Raw genomic sequence first — 18,708 nt, 5'->3', positions numbered from 1 at the left:
ACAAAATTGATAGGAGGGGGGGCCTGGGGGGGGGTCCAAAAATCGTTCTCTAGGAATATACCGACGAAATATATATAATAATTTAAAAATCGTCGGTTTTCACTAAACGTCATGCATGCTTTTAAATCTATTTCAAAGATTAATGCTGGATACTAAGAAAATATATCAATTAATAAAATGTGTGCAATCACTCCCCGGCGTTCTTTCTTTATTTCTGGAACATTCGCGATATTTCCATGCAAGGCGCAAATGCCGCACAATTCTCAAAAAGAAGAGGTCGTCTTAATTTTTTATGATTTTCGGATATTTCATACATTTTAATCGAAAATGATAATACTGATATGTTATAAATGATGTAATTTACTTTATCTGAGATAGGCAGATTTACACAAGAAGTTTTTTCTTGAAAAATGTTTTAATTAGTTTAATAATCGAAGTTTCGACATTTTTTAAGCTTAATGTAGAAACCTGACCAATGAGGGCAGAGCAATTCCCCTTCAACCAATAGGAAATATATATATTTATTCAACCAATCAGAACTTTGTTATATTCAGTTATTGATTTACACCCTAACCCTCGTCTGCTAGTTTTCAATCATATGACGTTCAAAACAGCTTTTTAAAAATTTCTGGAGCAAAACAAAAATTAAAGCTTTTTATCTATACTTTTTAGCTCAAAGATTTCAGTGATCATAATTATTATTAATGGAGGGACAAGATTTTCTGACAGAATATAGAAATATCTCAAATAAACTAAAGAAAAGGTTTCTACGAAGACCAAATGTTGCAGAAGCAAGTGATCATTTTAGGTAATTTTTAAGATAAAATTTTAAAATATTGAAAAATTCAGAATTTGAACAATAATTTGATTTTTATGTTATTTCAGACAATTGGCCAAGAAGCTTGAAGATAATGATGATCCACAGTTTGCTGGGTTTTGTTATTTGGCTACAGGTTGATTTTTTATTTTTTACAATGTTTCAGTTGGATTTTGCCATCGCCATTCTAAATTTAAAGTTTTCACAGAAAGTTGTCAAAAAATATGTTTAATGTTGACCTAGTTTAGGACGATAATTTACTATTATACAATTTAATACCAAAAGTTTTGTATATTTTTTATTATTAGGATAATGATTATAAAACAATTATCTATCTGGGGCTGTCCTAGAGAACGATTATGGACCCCCCCCCCTTCCTATCAATTTTGAACATGACCACATATTTTTCATCATAATCATTATTATTTCTTTTTTTTATTATCTTAGGATTATGGTACGGCCACATGACTTATTATATCCATGTACATAATTGATATGGAGGGGGGGTCCAAAAATCGTTCTCTAGAAAATTACCATCTATCTAGTGACAATAATGAATATGAAATAGTACAGTATAGAACCAGAAAATGCTTGAATTGGAGGACGACTTTTAGAATCTAGTTCTGACTTAAATAGTTTAATGAACCTTGAGACACAATAATTGTGCAGTATAAATAGACCCCATTAACTTAATGAGTGATTTAATAAGTTACTAGTTGAACCGGTTGCTTTGTAACAATATTTAATACTCAATTATTGCAATTATGTCGTCATTCTATTCCATAGTTTTCAAGTACTGTATGAGAAACTAATGCATTTTTAGGGCGATGCGAGCAAACTGTTGGCAACTCATCGGCCGAGGTATTTAATAAAAATAATAGTATTAATTATAAAAATTAGATTATACAAATAAGAAAGTTCAAACAACAAATTGAATGAAAAAACAAAAACATTAAAGGTATAATAATTAATGGTGAAAATAAAATTAACTATATTAATGATAAATATATTTGACATGAAAGAATTAATCTATTTTAATATTCCATATGTATACACTAATAAAAAAATAAGAAAAGGTTTTACAAAAAAAATAAATGAAAACAAACATAAAAGGTAGAAGCCATAACCCTGGCTGCTCGCTGCTTCCTACGTTGTGAGTTGGAGCAGCAAAATCTAAAGAATCCGAGCTACGAGGAGCATCTTAATGCAGCTATAGCAGGTGCAGAAGCTGTTAATATCAGCATACTAGTCTCATCTGCTTTAGAAAGGTTTTGTTTAGTACAATATTATTTAAATCTCAAAATAAATAAAAAAAGAAATAATCAAATGTTGTAGAGTGAAGAATCACAACTTTCCGATGAAGTACAACTCAAATTGTTACCACTTGATAATTTTGAAAGATATATTTTTATTTCCTAAACCATCAATTTGCTCATTATTATTTTAGTGACGATACTTTTTTATCGCAATACTAAGGAAAAATATTATATCGAAGAATGAAGAAAGTTTATTCGGCTGAATAGCCTTAAAAAATGTTTTGGCATGCCCAATTCACAGCAGTGCCTTAAACAAGGTTTTAATTCTGTTATTATTTACCTTGTTTACTGCAGTAGAGAGAAACTTCAATTGAAAATAATTAGTTTTTCAAACATGGATATTTTTTACTCGACCAGACAAAGCTGAGTACCATTGTGAATCGGACATGGTACTCTATACTTGAAGGGTCACTTGCAATTACGTCTACAGGCCCTTTGAATTATTTGACTACTTGAAACTTCAATTGAAAATAACTAGTTTTTCAAACATGGATATTTTGTACTTGACCAGACAAAGCTGAGTACCATTGTGAATCGGACATGGTACTCTATACTTGATGGGTCACTTGTAATTACGTCTACTGGCCCTTTGAATTATTTGACTACTTGAATTATTTGTTAAACATTTTTTAGTTGCACAGAGCATCCCATATCATATTAGATTATCTCCCATCTTTAAAGCCAAAATTTGCACATAATACTCGAAAAATCTAGCATTTTCTGCTATTTTCTATTAGCCTTATTAAAATTTTTTAAACGATACATTCTTTAAATTTCTGATTTGTCCCCCAAATCGTAATTTAGACCCATTGACGTGTTCTAATTTGATGTGGGACACCCTGTAGTATAGCTGCAATTTCCCAGGCTAGCTAGGCGAGGAAGTTGCAGTTAAATAACAGCTAGAAAATGTCTAAACGAATCGGATATATATCTGTAATAATGTGCAGGGTTTAAGGAAGCAGGAAAGCTTGAAGAGGAAGCAGGAAGGGGAAGTGCTGCTGCAGCTTTATATATAGAACTAGGTAATTAATCAACAGGGAACCGGAACAGAACTTATTGGCCTTAGATTCTGTAAGTAACTGGATTCGTTCACAAGTTACGTATTAAGCGACAAGCTCAATTATTAGAGAAAGGATTATCCGAATCCTGGAGAGCTAAGCCTAATCAGTTCCTTTAAACTTCAAAATAATGCACACAAAAATATTATTAGAAAACAAGCTTTTACCTATCAACAGGTTGTAAGAAACTTCTCTCTTTACGTTATTTTAATATTCCCTCCATTTTATGCTAATAATCAATGTGATAGGAGATACGCTTGTTTCCCTGCAACGTTCTGCTGAAGCCCTTTTTCATTATGATAAAGCACTGGAGCTCGAAACCAGCAGTATCATTGACACACTTGCAATCAAAACAAAGGTACAGTGTGCCACTAAATATAATTAGTTTTTATCGAGTTTTTTTATATGTAATTCTTTATCTTGTAACATATTTATTTTATAAGTCTCAGAACTCTCTATAACTTGCAATTCAAATAGGGAAATTAAATTTCTTGAATATCATGTTCAGTGGGATTATCCAGTTCTTCCTAGTGACCTTTAACATATTTTCAGCTGACCTTTTAAATACAAAGATTCCTATCAATGCTTTAAAATATTACCCAACAGTGCCCATTAAACCTTTATTTGATCAACAATATGGAAGATTTCGTCGTTTTTTTAGGCTTTGAGTTTTTATTTCTCATAATTTTTTCATTGTTTCTGCAATCTGCAAATCACTTATTACAGACTGAAAGCAAGGAAATTTCATTTGTTCTTTATCTTTAAATGGCACCGTTGTGAATCGGATGTGCTATGTAATAAATGGAGAAGAAATTAAAATTACCTCTAAAGATCAGCTTATAAACTTTAAACATTTAAGTTAGAAAACTTATTGTTATAAATATGATTAATGCCGATTTTAGGTTTCTAGAATATTAACAAATTTTTTAATTTTTTAAAATTTTTTAGATCTCTAACTGCTATATATCACTTGGGGATCACCATAATGCCCTGAAAACCTTAACAGAGCTTGCAAATTTTTGCGCAGCCAACGATCCTTGCCATCTGTATCAATCCCAGCTTGCAAATATAGAAGTATTAAGGTAACAATTTTATAAACAAAAATGTATTCGATCCTAAGAAAAAGAAAAAAATTGTGGACATATTAAAAAAGACACATTATGTAAATTTTACTCTTCAGAAATCATCAATTTTTTAAGACGATTTTTTTTGTCTTTTAAATAAAAAAAAACAAATAAAACAAAATTAATATAAATTTTTATAAAAGGGTGCTACTGCTGTTGATAATCCAACCTTCACACCACAACACAGCCCCTCATCTACTCCAGGTATTGAATGATAAATTTTAAATTTGATTGCATTATTTACGATTTTTCGATGAGTGGAATAATGCGACTACTATGTGAATTAGGTATAAAAACGTCTTAGGTATAAGACGTTTTTGGCCATTTTCTCATTATACACGCATCATATAAAGGTAAAACTAGTAGGAATTGATATCAGCCTATACTGCCTTTCATTTCTCGCGGAACACTCCCTTTAACCATAGTAATATACTCACTCTATATAGGTCCTGGTTAAGTATAAGTGGGATGGAATGAAAGGTGAAGAGGAGGTTGAGCTGTGCCCCTACCTAGACACTGATATCTCACTCTATATAGGTCTTGGATAAGTATAAGTGGGATGGAATGGAAGGTGAAGAGGAGGTTGAGCTGTGTCCATACCTAGACACTGATATCTCACTCTATATATAGGTCCTGGATAAGTATAAGTGGGATGGAATGGAAGGTGAAGAGGAGGTTGAGCTGTGTCCCTACCTAGACACTGATATCTCACTCTATATAGGTCCTGGATAAGTATAAGTGGGATGGAATGGAAGGTGAGGAGGAGGTTGAGCTGTGTCCCTACCTAGACACTGATATCTCACTCTTTATAGGTCCTGGTTAAGTATAAGGGGGATGGAATGAAAGGTGAAGAGGAGGTTGAGCTGTGCCCCTACCTAGACACTGATGTCTCACTCTATATAGGTTCTGGATAAGTACAAGTGGGATGGAATGGAAGGTGAGGAGGAGGTTGAGCTATGTCCCTACCTAGACACTGATATCTCAATCCTACTCCAGTCTATAGTTATGGTTGTTCAAGGTAAAATAAGAAAAAATGGAGTTAAACTGCTTTGCAGTGATAACCAGGAAACTCTGGACTAGGAAGACGAATTATAGACTAAAGTTATAACTTTAAATATTCCAATGAGCCTGGGACAGAGCGGCTCAGTTACATTTGCCATGAGCCTGGGACAGAGCGGCTTAGTTACATTTGCCATAATACTTTTGTCATAAATACATTTGCCATAATTACACTTTCCATAATTACACTTGCCATAATTACACTTCCCATTAATACAATATGGTAAGTGTAACTTATGGCAAGTATTACTTACGGCAAGTGTAATTATGGCAAATGTAAATGAACCTACACAGCAACTGTACGGTGTAAACAGACCCATTTCACTTAATTAGTGTTCTGAGAAGTGTCGAGTAAAACTATTTGCTATGTAACAACATCAAATACAGCTTTAGTATTGCTATAAATCATCTTCTTATTTCAGAGTTTCACTTTACGAGAAAAGTATGAATAAAAATATTTAGTTATTTTACATTTATAAGATGTTAACAATATAATAATTATATCACCCCTCCTTAAAGGGCGCTTATCTACAACGCTTGCTCTCTTGCATTGTTTCAACTATTAGATTTTAGTTTGCATCCCTAGGATATGATCACCACGGTAATTCATTGATGAATCAATTTTCCGTAGGACTGCACAAGATACAGATAATTGGTTAATCCCGGAATTCAATATTAAAAAGTTTTGAGTATTGAATTTAAGGGTGAATTGGGTTTTATTTGTTTTCTGTTTGAGTGAGGGATAGTGAAGCACTTCTCTACCTGGAAGATGAAATAGCTGAATACTTAAACCCTCAGCAGAAGGCGCTTCTCAGGAAAATAGGAATGGAAACTTAGATTTTATTACATGGCTTAATATTTTTTTTACAGGACGATGATGAGCTAACATTATTTTTAGAACACCTTAAATAACATATTTGACTCAGCCTTATTTTTATTAACAATGGTTTCCAATAATTACAGTGAGCCGAGAAGTAAAACGAAAATAAGAAAACAGGAGAGTTTCAAATATTCATTTTATGGTGAAAAGTGAAATTAGCGCAGCTGTGATATTTTATACGAATCCAATTAGTTATTGTGATTTATTTTTCAACTTTTATAAGAATCCAATGGGATATTTGGAAAAAAATCAATTTATTTATCTGTTCAATTGATCGCGATTCAATTAATTTTCAAGTACTATCTGTCACTTGAGTAGTTTTTGAATCGATGTACATAATCATATTCATTGATTTCAATGATTGATGAACCGGTTGATCGATTTATTGATTTATAGGGTTGATGGATTGATTAGTTGATATATGTGATTGACTGATCAATTGATTTATAAATTGATGTATGATTGACTGATCAATTTATCGATTAATTAATGTATATGATCGATTGATCTTGATTGATATAATGATTGAATTTTTAGTAGATTAATTGACGTCTTTGATTAATTGATTAATTTATGTTTATGATAATTTCATTAATAGATTGATCGATTTATTGATGTTAATTTGTGATCAATCAATTTCATGAATTGCAGAATAGAATGATGGATCCGTGGGTGATCACACCCCAGGAGCGGATGCGGCATACGGAGCAGTTTAACTCTATAAATCCGGAGGCAGGGTAAGTTCTAAGTTTAACTCTATAAATCCGGAGGCAGGGTAAGTTCTAAGTTGATTCTATAAATCCGGAGGCAGGGTAAGTTCTAAATTTAACTCTATAAATCCGGAGGCAGGGTAAGTTCTAAGTTCGATTCTATAAATCCGGAGGTAGGGTAAGTTTTAACTCTATAAATCCGGAGGCAGGGTAAGTTCTAAGTTGATTCTATAAATCCGGAGGCAGGGTAAGTTCTAAATTTAACTCTATAAATCCGGAGGCAGGGTAAGTTCTAAGTTGATTCTATAAATCCGGAGGCAGGGTAAGTTCTAAGTTTGATTCTATAAATACGGAGGCAGGGTAAGTTCTAAGTTTGATTCTATAAATACAGAGGCAGGGTAAGTTCTAAGTTTGATTCTATAAATACGGAGGCAGGGTAAGTTCTAAGTTTAACTCTATAAATCCGGAGGCAGGGTAAGTTCTAAGTTCGATTCTATAAATCCGGAGGTAGGGTAAGTTCTAAGGTTGATTCTATAAATACGGAGGCAGGGTAAGTTCTAAGATTATTCTACAAATACGAAGGCAGGGTAAGTTCTAAGTTTGATTCTATAAATACAGAGGCAGGGTAAGTTCTAAGGTTGATCCTATAAATACGGAGGCAGGGTAAGTTATCTTATTTTATTTATGAATAATTAATTACAAATTAAATCTTTAATTATATTCCATACAGTTTGGTTCTAAAAAAAACTAAGATAGCAAACATCTACTCTTAAATAAGATAAAAAGAAAATATGTGCAAAGATAGAAAAGGACAAAAAAGTGCAAATATTCTCTTTTCGATACTCTATCGTTAATACTTGTTTCATGATTATCGTTTTGGTTCGTTTTTAAGTATGATCAATTTATCATATTATATTTTCGATGCAGGGGTTTGTCGGATATGAATGGAGATGGGAAAATGGATTTTAATGAATTCTCTGTCGCCTGTAAACTAATAAACCTTAAACTAAAGGGAATGGAGCTTCCTAAAACTCTTCCTCCTCAGGTTATCAATGATTCATTTATCTTTTCATCCTTTCATCCTCTCTTTTATTCATTTATTCATTTATCCTTTTATCCCCCCATCCTCTCATTTATTCATTTATCCTTTCATCCCCTCATTCTCTCATCCTTTCATCCCCTCATTCTCTCATCCTCTCATCCATTTATTTATTAATTTATTCCTTCATCCTTTCATCCTATCATCCTTTCATTTATACTTTCATCCTATTATTTATTCATTTATCCTTTCATCCTCTCATCCTATTATTTATTCATTTATCATTTCATATTCTCATCATATTATTTATTAATTCAAAAATATCAAATAAAATGAAAGAGTCATATCATAATTATAGTTAATTTTATACTGACATAAGATACTAAAGACCCATTCACAAGAAAATTTGCCCTAATGCATCTGTTAACTGCTTGGCATCCTTAATTTATTTTCTGTTGTACTCATTTTCTGTTAAATCTTGACATCGTTAAATCTAGTTCCATTGAGATGATGCTAATTAAACAGTTCTATATATTTCTTTATTATTAAAATAATTCTTACTATTTTCTGCCTTTGTCTTGATTCTCGGTATCCTCTCAAACGCCGGTTCTACTTCAAACACAGAAAAATACAAACAATATTGAATTAAATTTAAATTATGAAAAGGATTGTGAAAAAGGCTCATTGTTTTTTTAATGAAAATTGAAAGAAAAAAAATTAACAAATAATTAGTACATTTGAAAGGATTAGAACTGGAATTTAAATGGGGAGTAAGAAAAGGGATTTTTAAAAGTAACGATTAGTTTCTTAGATTAACATGTATTTTTTCATAAAAATTAAAAGAATTTTTTTTAGATACTTGCCTCGCCTCCTAACCAACTACCCCTTGGAGGAGTTCACAGACCTATTCAGCCAGGCATGCAAGGTAATAAAAAAAATCATTTGTAAAAAAAAAATTTGAGGCACAACAAAGCCAAACAAATTAACAAGATTTTCAAAAATAAATCGACTAATAAACTTTTTGCTTTTTTAAAAATAAATTTCTTAATTTTTCAAAACTTTTTTTAATGTTGAAAATTCATTTTCCCCCCGATAACTCGAAAAATCATTTAAGGAAAACTGACATAATTTTAAGAAATAAACTTTGTTTATTTTCTTTTACCTATATTATTATTTTTTGGCACAGACTTTGGGCAGAACTCCATGGATCAAAATATGGGTTAGCAAATTAGATTTAGAATTTTAGCTGTAGTCCACCGCTTAATTAGTTTAGTATTGATCAAGATTAAAGAATAAAATTCGAATTTTACAATTTACCGCATTCATGGCGTCCCAATAATCTTTGAAATAATGTGAACATTCAATTCATCTTTCAGACTTAGCAACTTTTTGAAAAATAATCCTTAAAAAATATTTTTGAATTACCCCCCCCCCCCATCTCCATTTCACGTTATTATATTCAAGATTTATGTTTCACAGTCATAGAAGTATTCAAAACTATAAGGTCTCCAATTATTTTCCATAGTACTTGGGGGGGGGATATTTTCCGTAAAAATTATAAACAAGGAGTAAGGAATAGAAGGGAGATATACTGACGCGGTTCGCCCTACCATATGATCATGCGTGCTTTACAGACGGGTACTCCATTTGTATAAAAAATATTCAAAATAGGTTATTGTATACGCGGTAATTGTACATCAGACAAATATTTCTTATACAAATGGAGTACCCGTCTGCAAATCATGTATAATCATATGGTAGGGCGAACCGCGTCAGTTATATCTCCCTTCTATTCCTTACTCCTTGATTATAAATTACATAGATAGATACAACTAGGCGTCATCATTTTGTTCTTTGATAAGATTGAAAAGTTACTAGCAGGTGTTGTTTTTTATGTAATAGTTAAATTTGCTTTTTTCAGGGATTGGCATGCAGGGGATGGGAATGCAAGGGATGGGCATGCAAGGAATGCAAGGAATGCAAGGAATGCAGGGCATGCAAGGAATGGGAGGAATGGGAATGCCGGGTATGATGGGACAGCAGAGGATGCCTGGCATGATGCCTGGAATGGGAATGCAGGGAGGTATGGGAATGCAGGGAGGTATGGGTATGCCAATGCACGGAGGCATGATGCAGAACAACGGGATGATGGGAATGGGAGGAGGGATGCCAGGAATGGGAAGTATGGCTAGCTCTATGGCTGGACCTATGGGAGGGAATATGGCCCCGATCAATACTATGCCGGGCATGTCAGGTGAAAAAAAAATCTATTTCAACCAAATTTAATTTAACTTTGTATTTCTAATTATATTTAATCTGATACAGAAGGGATCGGAGTTTCTTTCGACACTCCATTCAAATACCATTTTAACAGGACATGTTACTCTTAAAATGTACGGTACATTCAATCAACGCCGAAATTCCAGGAACTTTATTTCCTTTATAACTATTTTTGTTTAAGTCAAGATGAAAAGCTAACAAGTAATTTTGCATAAAGGTATGATGGGTCAGCAGCAGGCTATTGTACCTGGAGTCCAGCCCAGTGTTCTACCTGGAGGAGCTGCTCCTGTAGCAGCAGTTCCAGCTGCTGTAGAGTGGGCGATCCCGCAACAGAAAAGAGTTGCTTACATGTCCCAGTTCCAGGTAACCTGGTTTATGTAAGGTGGTAGGCGTGTTGTCAATATAATGAAGACGACTTTTTTGTTAAAGTTTTAATTAAAGCTTTTTTAAGTGAAAGTTTACAAGTAATTAAAAAGTGTTTTTGTGTATTCATAATGTTTAATAGCTTGAAATAAATCAAAATTGAAATCAAAAGTCATCTTTGTTATATTGATATAATCGCCTACCACCGTATAAATCTTATTATTTTTCGATTTAATTCAAGTGTACTTGGTTTACATAGTGCGCTCTTTCTATTTATAAGCTTCGTACACCTTTTATATAAGAAAGCTCATCTCTCATAAAAATATTTAATAAGAAGAAAATTAAATTTTTTTTTTCAAAACTCAATTTCTTTGGCGAAACAGAAAATTTGTTGCGAGCAAACTAAATGTATAAAAATGCGAAATTTTCACGAAACGATTTATCCTTTTGCTGGAAACCCTAAATATTCATGGTGTAACTGTAATGTATGGAAAAAAGAAAATATTTATTAAATCATTAATCCACGTAAAGTTGAAGAAACCTTAAATTAAATAAAGAAATTAAAGAAAAGGATAAACAATAGAATGCCATAGTTGCTATTTAATGTACATTGAGTAGATTCAATGAGGCTTAGTTGTGATCATCATGAAAAAATTGGACTTTTCTGAGTATTAAATAGTTTATAACGTTGAAAAGAAAATATTAATCTAACTATGCTGGAAACCATGAACATCTCGGCAAGCATTAAAGGGACTATAGACATAATTCAAATGAAAATTATCAATTTTAAGTTAAAAAGTAAGGATATTTCATTTATCCGTGATCATTTAAAAAGATTGAAAGGGTACCGTTGCGAATCTGACATTTAATTCTTAAAATTACATTGACAGTCCCTTATCATGTGTGTAGTTTATACTGTTTCAGACGAACGACAAGGCTAGAACCGGTTTCCTTGCAGCTGTACAGGCCCGGACACTGCTACTGCAAACCGGTTTAGCTCAGCAAACTCTAGCTACAGTCTGGAACCTTGCTGACGTTGATAAGGTAATCGGTTCACGAAATTTTATTAGTACAAAGCTCCCCTCCTCCTCCAAATTAGGATATGAAAAGAAGGTTTTCTTTTTCTTAGAACAGGATTGGATGAATGGGGCGGCAAATTTGAAGCCATATATGTTAGTAAAAAAGTAGACAAAATTATTAAATAATTTCCTGGCTGTACCACCCTGAGAAAGGATTGACACCCGCATCCTCTCGTGCTTCTTTAGCCCCTCACTCCCTCCTCCTCCTTATGGAAAAGAACAACCTCCCTGCTTTTAACTTCAATGTTAAACTTGATTAAGATCATCATTGGATGTGGCCAGGAGCAGAGGGGAGGGGGGGGGGGGGGGGGGGAGTCCTCGGCTAATTTTATTCATATACTAGCTTGGGAACCCAGCGTCATGCCTAGGAACTACTCATAGTTACTCCCGCAGTTTACCCGCACTTGGTCGATTTTAACGGAAAATTGATTTTTGCTATTAAAGTCTTCAAAGCCAAACTAAGAAAATTCCCGTGGCTCTCCCGAGTTCCCCAATCAAAATTTGAGGCAAATCGGTCTGGGGGATCATGAGTTATGATCGGACATACAAACGGACCAACATAATTTGCAACTTTATATTTTATAAAATTAGCAAAATAATTGATGTTAACAGGACGGCAAACTGAGCTGCGAGGAGTTTATCCTGGCGATGCATCTCTGCGATCTCGGGATGAAAGGAGAACCTCTTCCAGCAACTCTTCCATACAACCTGGTCCCTCCTAGCATGAGGTCAGTTGCAGGCATTTAAAGGGACTGTTCTTGTCGTTTTAGGTGTCCCTCCATGATAAAAGAGGAATGTCTGGGCCCTGATTTCCTTAAAAGAAACCCTAACGGTTGTGACTCTTTTTTTAAATATTTAAGAACTAAATAAAACAACATTTTCAAGAAAAAAAGATAAATGATACAGTGTTGGGTGTTTAATCAATAGAATAAAGACGAATTTTCTATTTAAGTTTCGATTTTAACAAGCTTATTGAAATTAAAATTATATTTTTAAAACATTTTTTTTTTCAATCAAAATATTTTTTTTTTACAAAATTTTAATAAGAGCAGTGAATTTTTTTCTCCATGACTGTTATATCTTCTTTTCTCTCTTTAAGATCTACGTATTCTAATCTCTTGTATACAAGGGAAAAATGCACACATATTTTTGAATTTCTTTCTCCCTAATATTACGCATATTCCTATTTGTTTTCCATGCAGAGTTGTCAAATTTCATTGACAAGTTATGTTATAATAATCCTTGCAAGATTTCTGGAATTTGCTATCTCAGCAGGTATGTAGATTGTTGAATGTTGAAAAGTAGATCTATCGGAGAATTTTCCAAAAATAGTGGAGATCCTGTGAACGAACTTGATGCTGGTGAGTTTACAGAATCCTCTGATGCATTAGCTTCTACAGAAGCTCCTGAAGAGTCTCTAGGATCCCCAGAAGTAGTTCCAGCTACTGCTACAGCTGCTGTGGGTTGAGAGTCCTGTAAGTTAGATACAAGAGACGTTGTATCAGAGGAATATTCTCCCGCTAATCATTACTGAATTATACAGAGATCACAGGAGATTAGTTAACGACCTAATCCCTGCTGTGCAATAGATTAGTTTAAAACCTAATCATTGCTAAATTATACAGAGAGAACAGGAGATTAGTTAACGACCTAATCCCTTGTGTGCAATATATAAGTATAAGACCTGAGATACAGAGAGAACAGGAGATTAGTTAACAACCTAATCCCTGATGTGTAATAGATTAGTTAAAAACCTAATCATTGCTAAATTATACAGAGAGAACAGGAGATTAGTTAACGACCTAATCCCTGCTGTGCAATAGATTAGTTTAAAACCTAATCATTGCTAAATTATACAGAGAGAACAGGAGATTAGTTAACGACCTAATCCCTTGTGTGCAATATATAAGTATAAGACCTGAGATACAGAGAGAAGAGGTGATTAGGTAACGATCTAATCCTGGCTGAGCAACATATTAGTAGAAGCCCTGAATAAAGAGATAACGGGATATTAGTTAACGACATAATCCCTGCTGTACAATAGTTTAGTAGAAAACCTGAGTTACAGAGAACAAAAATTTATATAATGACCTAATCTCTATTATGCAATAGATTAGTAGACCTGAGATACAAAGAGAACAGGAGATTAGATAACAACCTAATCCCCGATGTGTAATAGGCTAGTAAAAGACTTGAAATACAGAGAAAACAGAAGATTAGTAAACAATTTAATCTCTGGTGTTTAATAGATTTTACCCGGGTCGCCGACATACAGGAATCATTAATATAATAAAACCTGGGCGGATTTAACAGACAACCCCAGGCGTGTGTAAAATACATATGGCAAGGGGAAGTGCTGATGGGTGAAGTAGACAGGGAGCTAGAACTTCCCCAGCAATTCACTTTAATTATTTAATTAATGCACAAGTAATGTCTATGTTTACATATTCTTACAGGTTGGAAAAATAAAAGTCACTGCTGAGCAGGGTTTGAAAATTCTGAGGAACCATTGCCATAATTCCTCATTAATAATGACAAATTAAAATTATATTGTTTCCATAATTCTAAGTTTCCATGCTGTTTTAAAGTTTGGTGTAAAAAATATTGAAATCGAAAGTCGTCTTCATTGTATTGATATATACGACGACGAATGTACAACATCTTAAATGAATTATTTTCCAGGAAAAATCTTCCGTCTGGAGTAGTGTCTGGAGTCAGTACACCCGGTAGTGTTAAGTCCGGAGTAAACGAAGAGGTAAATATTTTTGCAACAAATCTGCGAACTTTTTGATGGGGGGATATTATAATGCTGTCGACGTAAATTTAATGTTCCCCCAAAGGTAAAATTGTTGGGGAAGGGGGGTACGGTTTGTTTACATTTACTGTCACGTCATTATTCTTTCCTGGGGACAACTCTAGGCTCGGTATACATGAGTAAGGAGAAGGGTAGGTATGTGCCTAAGTAATCATTGTTTACAAATCTTGTTTGTTTACATTATGATTAGTTTAATACCCGCTGAACAATTCGGTCGGTGTACTGCAAGAACTGCAGTACGCAAAAAAAACTTAGTTTAGGTAGAGTTCTAGGACTGTCCTAATATGCCACTGTATAATGTAATCAAATTCTCCCCCCCCCCTTCTCCCCCCCTTCTGATTGTGTATAATTAACGCCATATTCTAGGTGTTATCGCCAGCATCCTTTGAGGATAGACGGCGGGAGAACTGGGAGGCGGGGCAAGCAGAACTTCAGAAACGGCGGTAAGCATTTAAAAAGGCGATTTGGTAAAAATGAAGGCAAGGACGTCCAAAGGCACATAAACTAAACGTATGCGTATTTCTCATTTATGACCTGGGATTTTTTATTCTACACCCACACCCACTTTTTTTTTAAACAATTTGATTAACTATATTTTTTGTCTTTCTGGATTCTGGACCGGAAACTAATTTAAATCCTCAAGATTCACTTTTATTTTATTTGCAGCTTTTAGTACAGCACCGAATTTTTTAATTTTCTTTTATCTATCTTTTTCTCCGTGGGTTGCAGGGCATCCCTTCTTGAGGTGCAGAAAAGAGAAGAGGAAAAGAGAAAGAAGAAGGAGAAAGAAGAACAGGAGGAAAGGGAAAAGCAAAAGTAAGTTGATTGAATTTAGATTTTTAAGTACTTATGTAAAATAGTCATTGCATAATTTTGACAATGGGCAATGATCAATAAGCATGCAGGGGCAAATAAACTAAAACTTTGCATTTCACATTTTTCCCTCAGCATTTGTTTTATTCCCCCCCGGCCCCATATTTTTTGTATTGCGGCATGAATTTTTAATAGTTTTTCATATACGCATGTAATATTGATGAACACTAAATACAAACTTAGTTTTAGAAATATTTTTATTTATTATTTTAGTTATATTTTCTTTACCAGAGCACAATTGATACTGCTCCCGAAATTGTTAAAAAAAAACTTATAATATTATCATATTGTTATTTATTTTAAAAATGTTATTGCAAGCATATTTTTTAATGGTTCGGGAGTAGTAAATGAGGCAAACTTGCTGGAAAAAAAACTCAAAACATACAAAATCGGATTATTAAGTCAACTCACTAAACAGTTAAAACCTGGGTTGTCTCTCTCTATGAAGTAGGAATTCAGCCGGTCAGTCGTGTCACGTGATTTTCGGAAAAACTAGTAAGCATTTTTACAAAGAAACTTTGTCTAATTATGACCCCTTTCTGAAATTTCATATTTTTATATATAGAGGATCGTATTTAAAGCATAAATTTTGACTAACAAACTTCAATTTCTGTTACAAATCTTAGCTCAGTAGAATAACAGTAAAATCGTGCATTACAGAAATATATCATATTTGCATAATAACGATTGGCTAATTAGGAAAAATAATTGTATGGTGAAAGCTAACTTAAATATGAACTATAACTATAATTTAAAATGACCCTCTATGCAAAGAGGGCAATGCCCGATTCACAACGGTACCTTTAAACATGTATGTTCGTCGAGTAGAGAGATATGTGAGTTAAACTTATCGAAAACCACTGAAATTAAGCGGCAAATTTAAGTGTGCGCTGTGTTGAGTTACAGTTTTACAAGTTTCGTAAAATATATCTCTGCACTCGACCAATACAAAAAGGTTTTAAAGGTACCGTTGTAAATCGGACAGTTCCCTCTTTGCATGGAGGGTCTCTTGAATTATAATTTTTTTAAAGCACAAGAAGTAGGTAAAACTTAAAAGTGGATAGACTTAGTATACAACATAACCAAGTAATTACTTCAGCTGGTAAACCAGGTTTGATATATAGTGTTTCCCAATAAGGATAAGAATTTAATAACAACCTTGAATTATTTAAAAAGAATTACGTTGAAAAATTAAATTTGTAGTAAATGATATGGTAAAGAAATAAAAAATATAAAGTTGTATGAAAATGAACTATAAAAAGTCATTCTATTCTACACAGTCGCGTCTCTAAAGTCTCATCCTTTATGGGTATCCCTGTATCCTTCTCTGCTCGCATAGTTTCGAATTTTATTGATAAATATTTTTCGCTTGAACCCTGAAACTGAACCTAGAAGTTCAAATGCATGCTGCTCACCCCTCAGCTAGTAGATTTAAGGAAAATAGTTAAACTAGGTCCGAATTTAATGAATTTGAGCCGCGTCTCAAATCCGGCAAAAACCGGTTTCAATAATGAGCCGGCTTAAATCTTAAAAAATTAGATACAATCTTAAGCGGAACCAACCATATTTGAGCCGCGTCTCAAATTCTTTAAATTCGGCCTCAGGAAGTTTAAAAGGGATCTTAATCTTGCAACTATATTTATTCTTAACCATAAGCAGGGGCCGAAGACAATGAAAAGCAAAGACGACTTGAAATAATCTTGGGATTAAATTTTTAGCAGAATAATTCTGTCTCTGTGCAAACTGCAAAGAAAACAAACAGTTAAGCCCAAAATTAAAATTTTCTAATTCCTATAAATTTGCAACCTAATGTCGTAGAAATATTTTATTTCAAACCAAGAACTTTGTGAAATCAATTATTAATGGTATACATTGTCAGTCTGCAAAGATATAGGGATTAGAAAATTAGAGTTTGTGGCGTGTGTTTATTTACTTTTCCAAGATTAATGCAATCCTATAACAATATAATATCCAAAAGTTTTCGCTATTTAGGGACCACTGTATCACTATATGAATTAAAATGTAAATGAGAGGATTTTTATTTTAGCAAATATCACGAATTGTGCAAAAAAAACACTTAATTTGCATTAAGTATTTTTTCCATTTTTTTCTGGTTTAAATGCTGAATTTATAATTAGAAGATCTAGTATAAGATTATTTTTTAGTTTTACATATCTTGAATCCAGTTTCCATAAGTATTTAAATTATAGATTAATATAGAAAATAATTATAGTTTAAAACAAATTTTAAAAAGTGTCCATCCTGGAAACCTTTCCAAATACAAAAAGATCAGAAAGTTAGCCGTGTTTTTACTATCAAAGAAAATCTAATTTTATCAACGTTGCAATGTTTTCGCTCTTTTATATACTTGAAAGAAATCTGAAAGGAAATAATTGATTAAAACTCAAATACATAAAAAAAACATTCTTCTTAAAACTGTAAATTATATTGGAATCATTGGAAGCTCCAATAAGACCTCAGTTACAATTCAGATTTGTACACATTTTTCATTAATTTTTATAACTTTTTTTCAAGCTCTGAAAAGCCACCCAAAAGTTAAGATGTTATCTCCTCCAAATTAAGAAATTAGAAAAGGAATTGAGTCTTTGCCACAAACTCTGATTTTCTAATCACTATATCTTTGGAACCAAATGGTGCAGACCTTAGATATTTCAAACTATGAATTCTCTTAGATCAAATAATATGAGTTTGAAATATCAAAGGTTCACAACATCGAGTTATAAAGATATTGAGGTTTAAATATTTGAGTTTGTTCCAAAGACTCAATTCCTTTGGCTTTCCATAAAAGTTGATGATTATTAAAAAGCAACTGTTAGTGAACAATTCACCATATTGCGTACCTTTGATTCCTTTGATGGCCGTAGCTGGTTGGTTGAATTCCACCTCTGGAGGCGTTAAAACGGCGTAAAGAAAATAATGAATTCCAAGTCTTAAGTGGTTCCTAATGTGTAGGAAGGAGATGGAGAAGCAGAGGATGGAGGAGTGGGAGAAGCAGAGAAGGAATGAGTTGGAGCAGCACCGCCAGAGAGAGACTGAGAAGGTTCTCATGCTCAGGGCCAAGAAGGAGACCCTTGCTGCAGAACTAGAGAACGCGGTAATTTATTATATAACCCTAAAAACACTAAAATTTATGTTTGATAATGGTTTAGTTTTCTCAGTGGCGCTTCATTGATTAAAAACTCCAATCGTCTCTCTTTTACTAAGTTAAGCATATTCAGACATTTAAAAGTACTGTCGGGATTACTAGCAGAGTTGCAAAAACCGATCTATAGGA

The 18,708-nt window shown here is 33.3% G+C and overlaps 2 protein-coding genes across 4 annotated transcripts in view; both read left to right on the top strand.

Moving 5' to 3' along the window:
* The first annotated feature begins 564 nt into the window (after positions 1-564).
* On the top strand, positions 565-6,907 carry LOC111705099 (factor VIII intron 22 protein). 3 transcript variants are annotated; one of them, XM_023477543.1, is made up of 11 exons: positions 566-808; positions 886-953; positions 1,641-1,678; positions 1,931-2,036; positions 3,081-3,155; positions 3,440-3,549; positions 4,140-4,273; positions 4,459-4,519; positions 5,219-5,333; positions 6,111-6,189; positions 6,338-6,907. In XM_023477543.1, the coding sequence occupies exons 1-11, from the start codon at positions 705-707 to the stop codon at positions 6,405-6,407; spliced, it is 960 nt and encodes a 319-aa protein (XP_023333311.1). In that variant the 5' UTR covers positions 566-704; the 3' UTR covers positions 6,408-6,907. The 3 variants fall into 3 exon arrangements, with proteins under 3 accessions (XP_023333313.1, XP_023333311.1, XP_023333312.1); XM_023477544.1 differs by having other exon boundaries at positions 6,111-6,197; XM_023477545.1 differs by lacking the exons at positions 5,219-5,333; positions 6,111-6,189; positions 6,338-6,907 and adding an exon at positions 4,946-5,136 and having other exon boundaries at positions 565-808.
* The window catches only part of LOC111705046 (intersectin-1), a 49,417-nt gene continuing 37,612 nt past the window's right edge, over positions 6,904-18,708 (top strand). Inside the window, exons 1-11 of the mRNA XM_023477474.1 lie at positions 6,904-6,991; positions 7,892-8,009; positions 8,859-8,928; positions 9,925-10,257; positions 10,501-10,646; positions 11,571-11,690; positions 12,338-12,453; positions 14,408-14,480; positions 14,907-14,983; positions 15,270-15,356; positions 18,387-18,528. Of these exons, the coding sequence (XP_023333242.1) occupies positions 6,912-6,991; positions 7,892-8,009; positions 8,859-8,928; positions 9,925-10,257; positions 10,501-10,646; positions 11,571-11,690; positions 12,338-12,453; positions 14,408-14,480; positions 14,907-14,983; positions 15,270-15,356; positions 18,387-18,528 (1,362 nt within the window). The 5' untranslated portion in view covers positions 6,904-6,911. The remainder of the gene's footprint in view (positions 6,992-7,891; positions 8,010-8,858; positions 8,929-9,924; positions 10,258-10,500; positions 10,647-11,570; positions 11,691-12,337; positions 12,454-14,407; positions 14,481-14,906; positions 14,984-15,269; positions 15,357-18,386; positions 18,529-18,708) is intronic.

Source organism: Eurytemora carolleeae, unplaced genomic scaffold, assembly GCF_000591075.1.
Source record: "Eurytemora carolleeae unplaced genomic scaffold, Eaff_2.0 scaffold18, whole genome shotgun sequence".
Classification (NCBI taxonomy): Eukaryota; Metazoa; Arthropoda; class Copepoda; order Calanoida; family Temoridae; genus Eurytemora; species Eurytemora carolleeae.
The sequence above is the reverse complement of the archived record's forward strand: the minus strand, read 5'-3'. Positions and strand labels throughout refer to the sequence as shown.

Coding starts and splice junctions, on each gene's coding strand:
- LOC111705099 (XM_023477543.1), top strand. CDS start 705: ATGGAGGGACAAGATTTTCTGACAGAATATAGAAATATCTCAAATAAA. Junction 2,037..3,080: donor TCTTAATGCAGCTATAGCAG/GTGCAGAAGCTG, acceptor AATAATGTGCAG/GGTTTAAGGAAGCAGGAAAG. Junction 5,334..6,110: donor TATAGTTATGGTTGTTCAAG/GTAAAATAAGAA, acceptor TTTCTGTTTGAG/TGAGGGATAGTGAAGCACTT.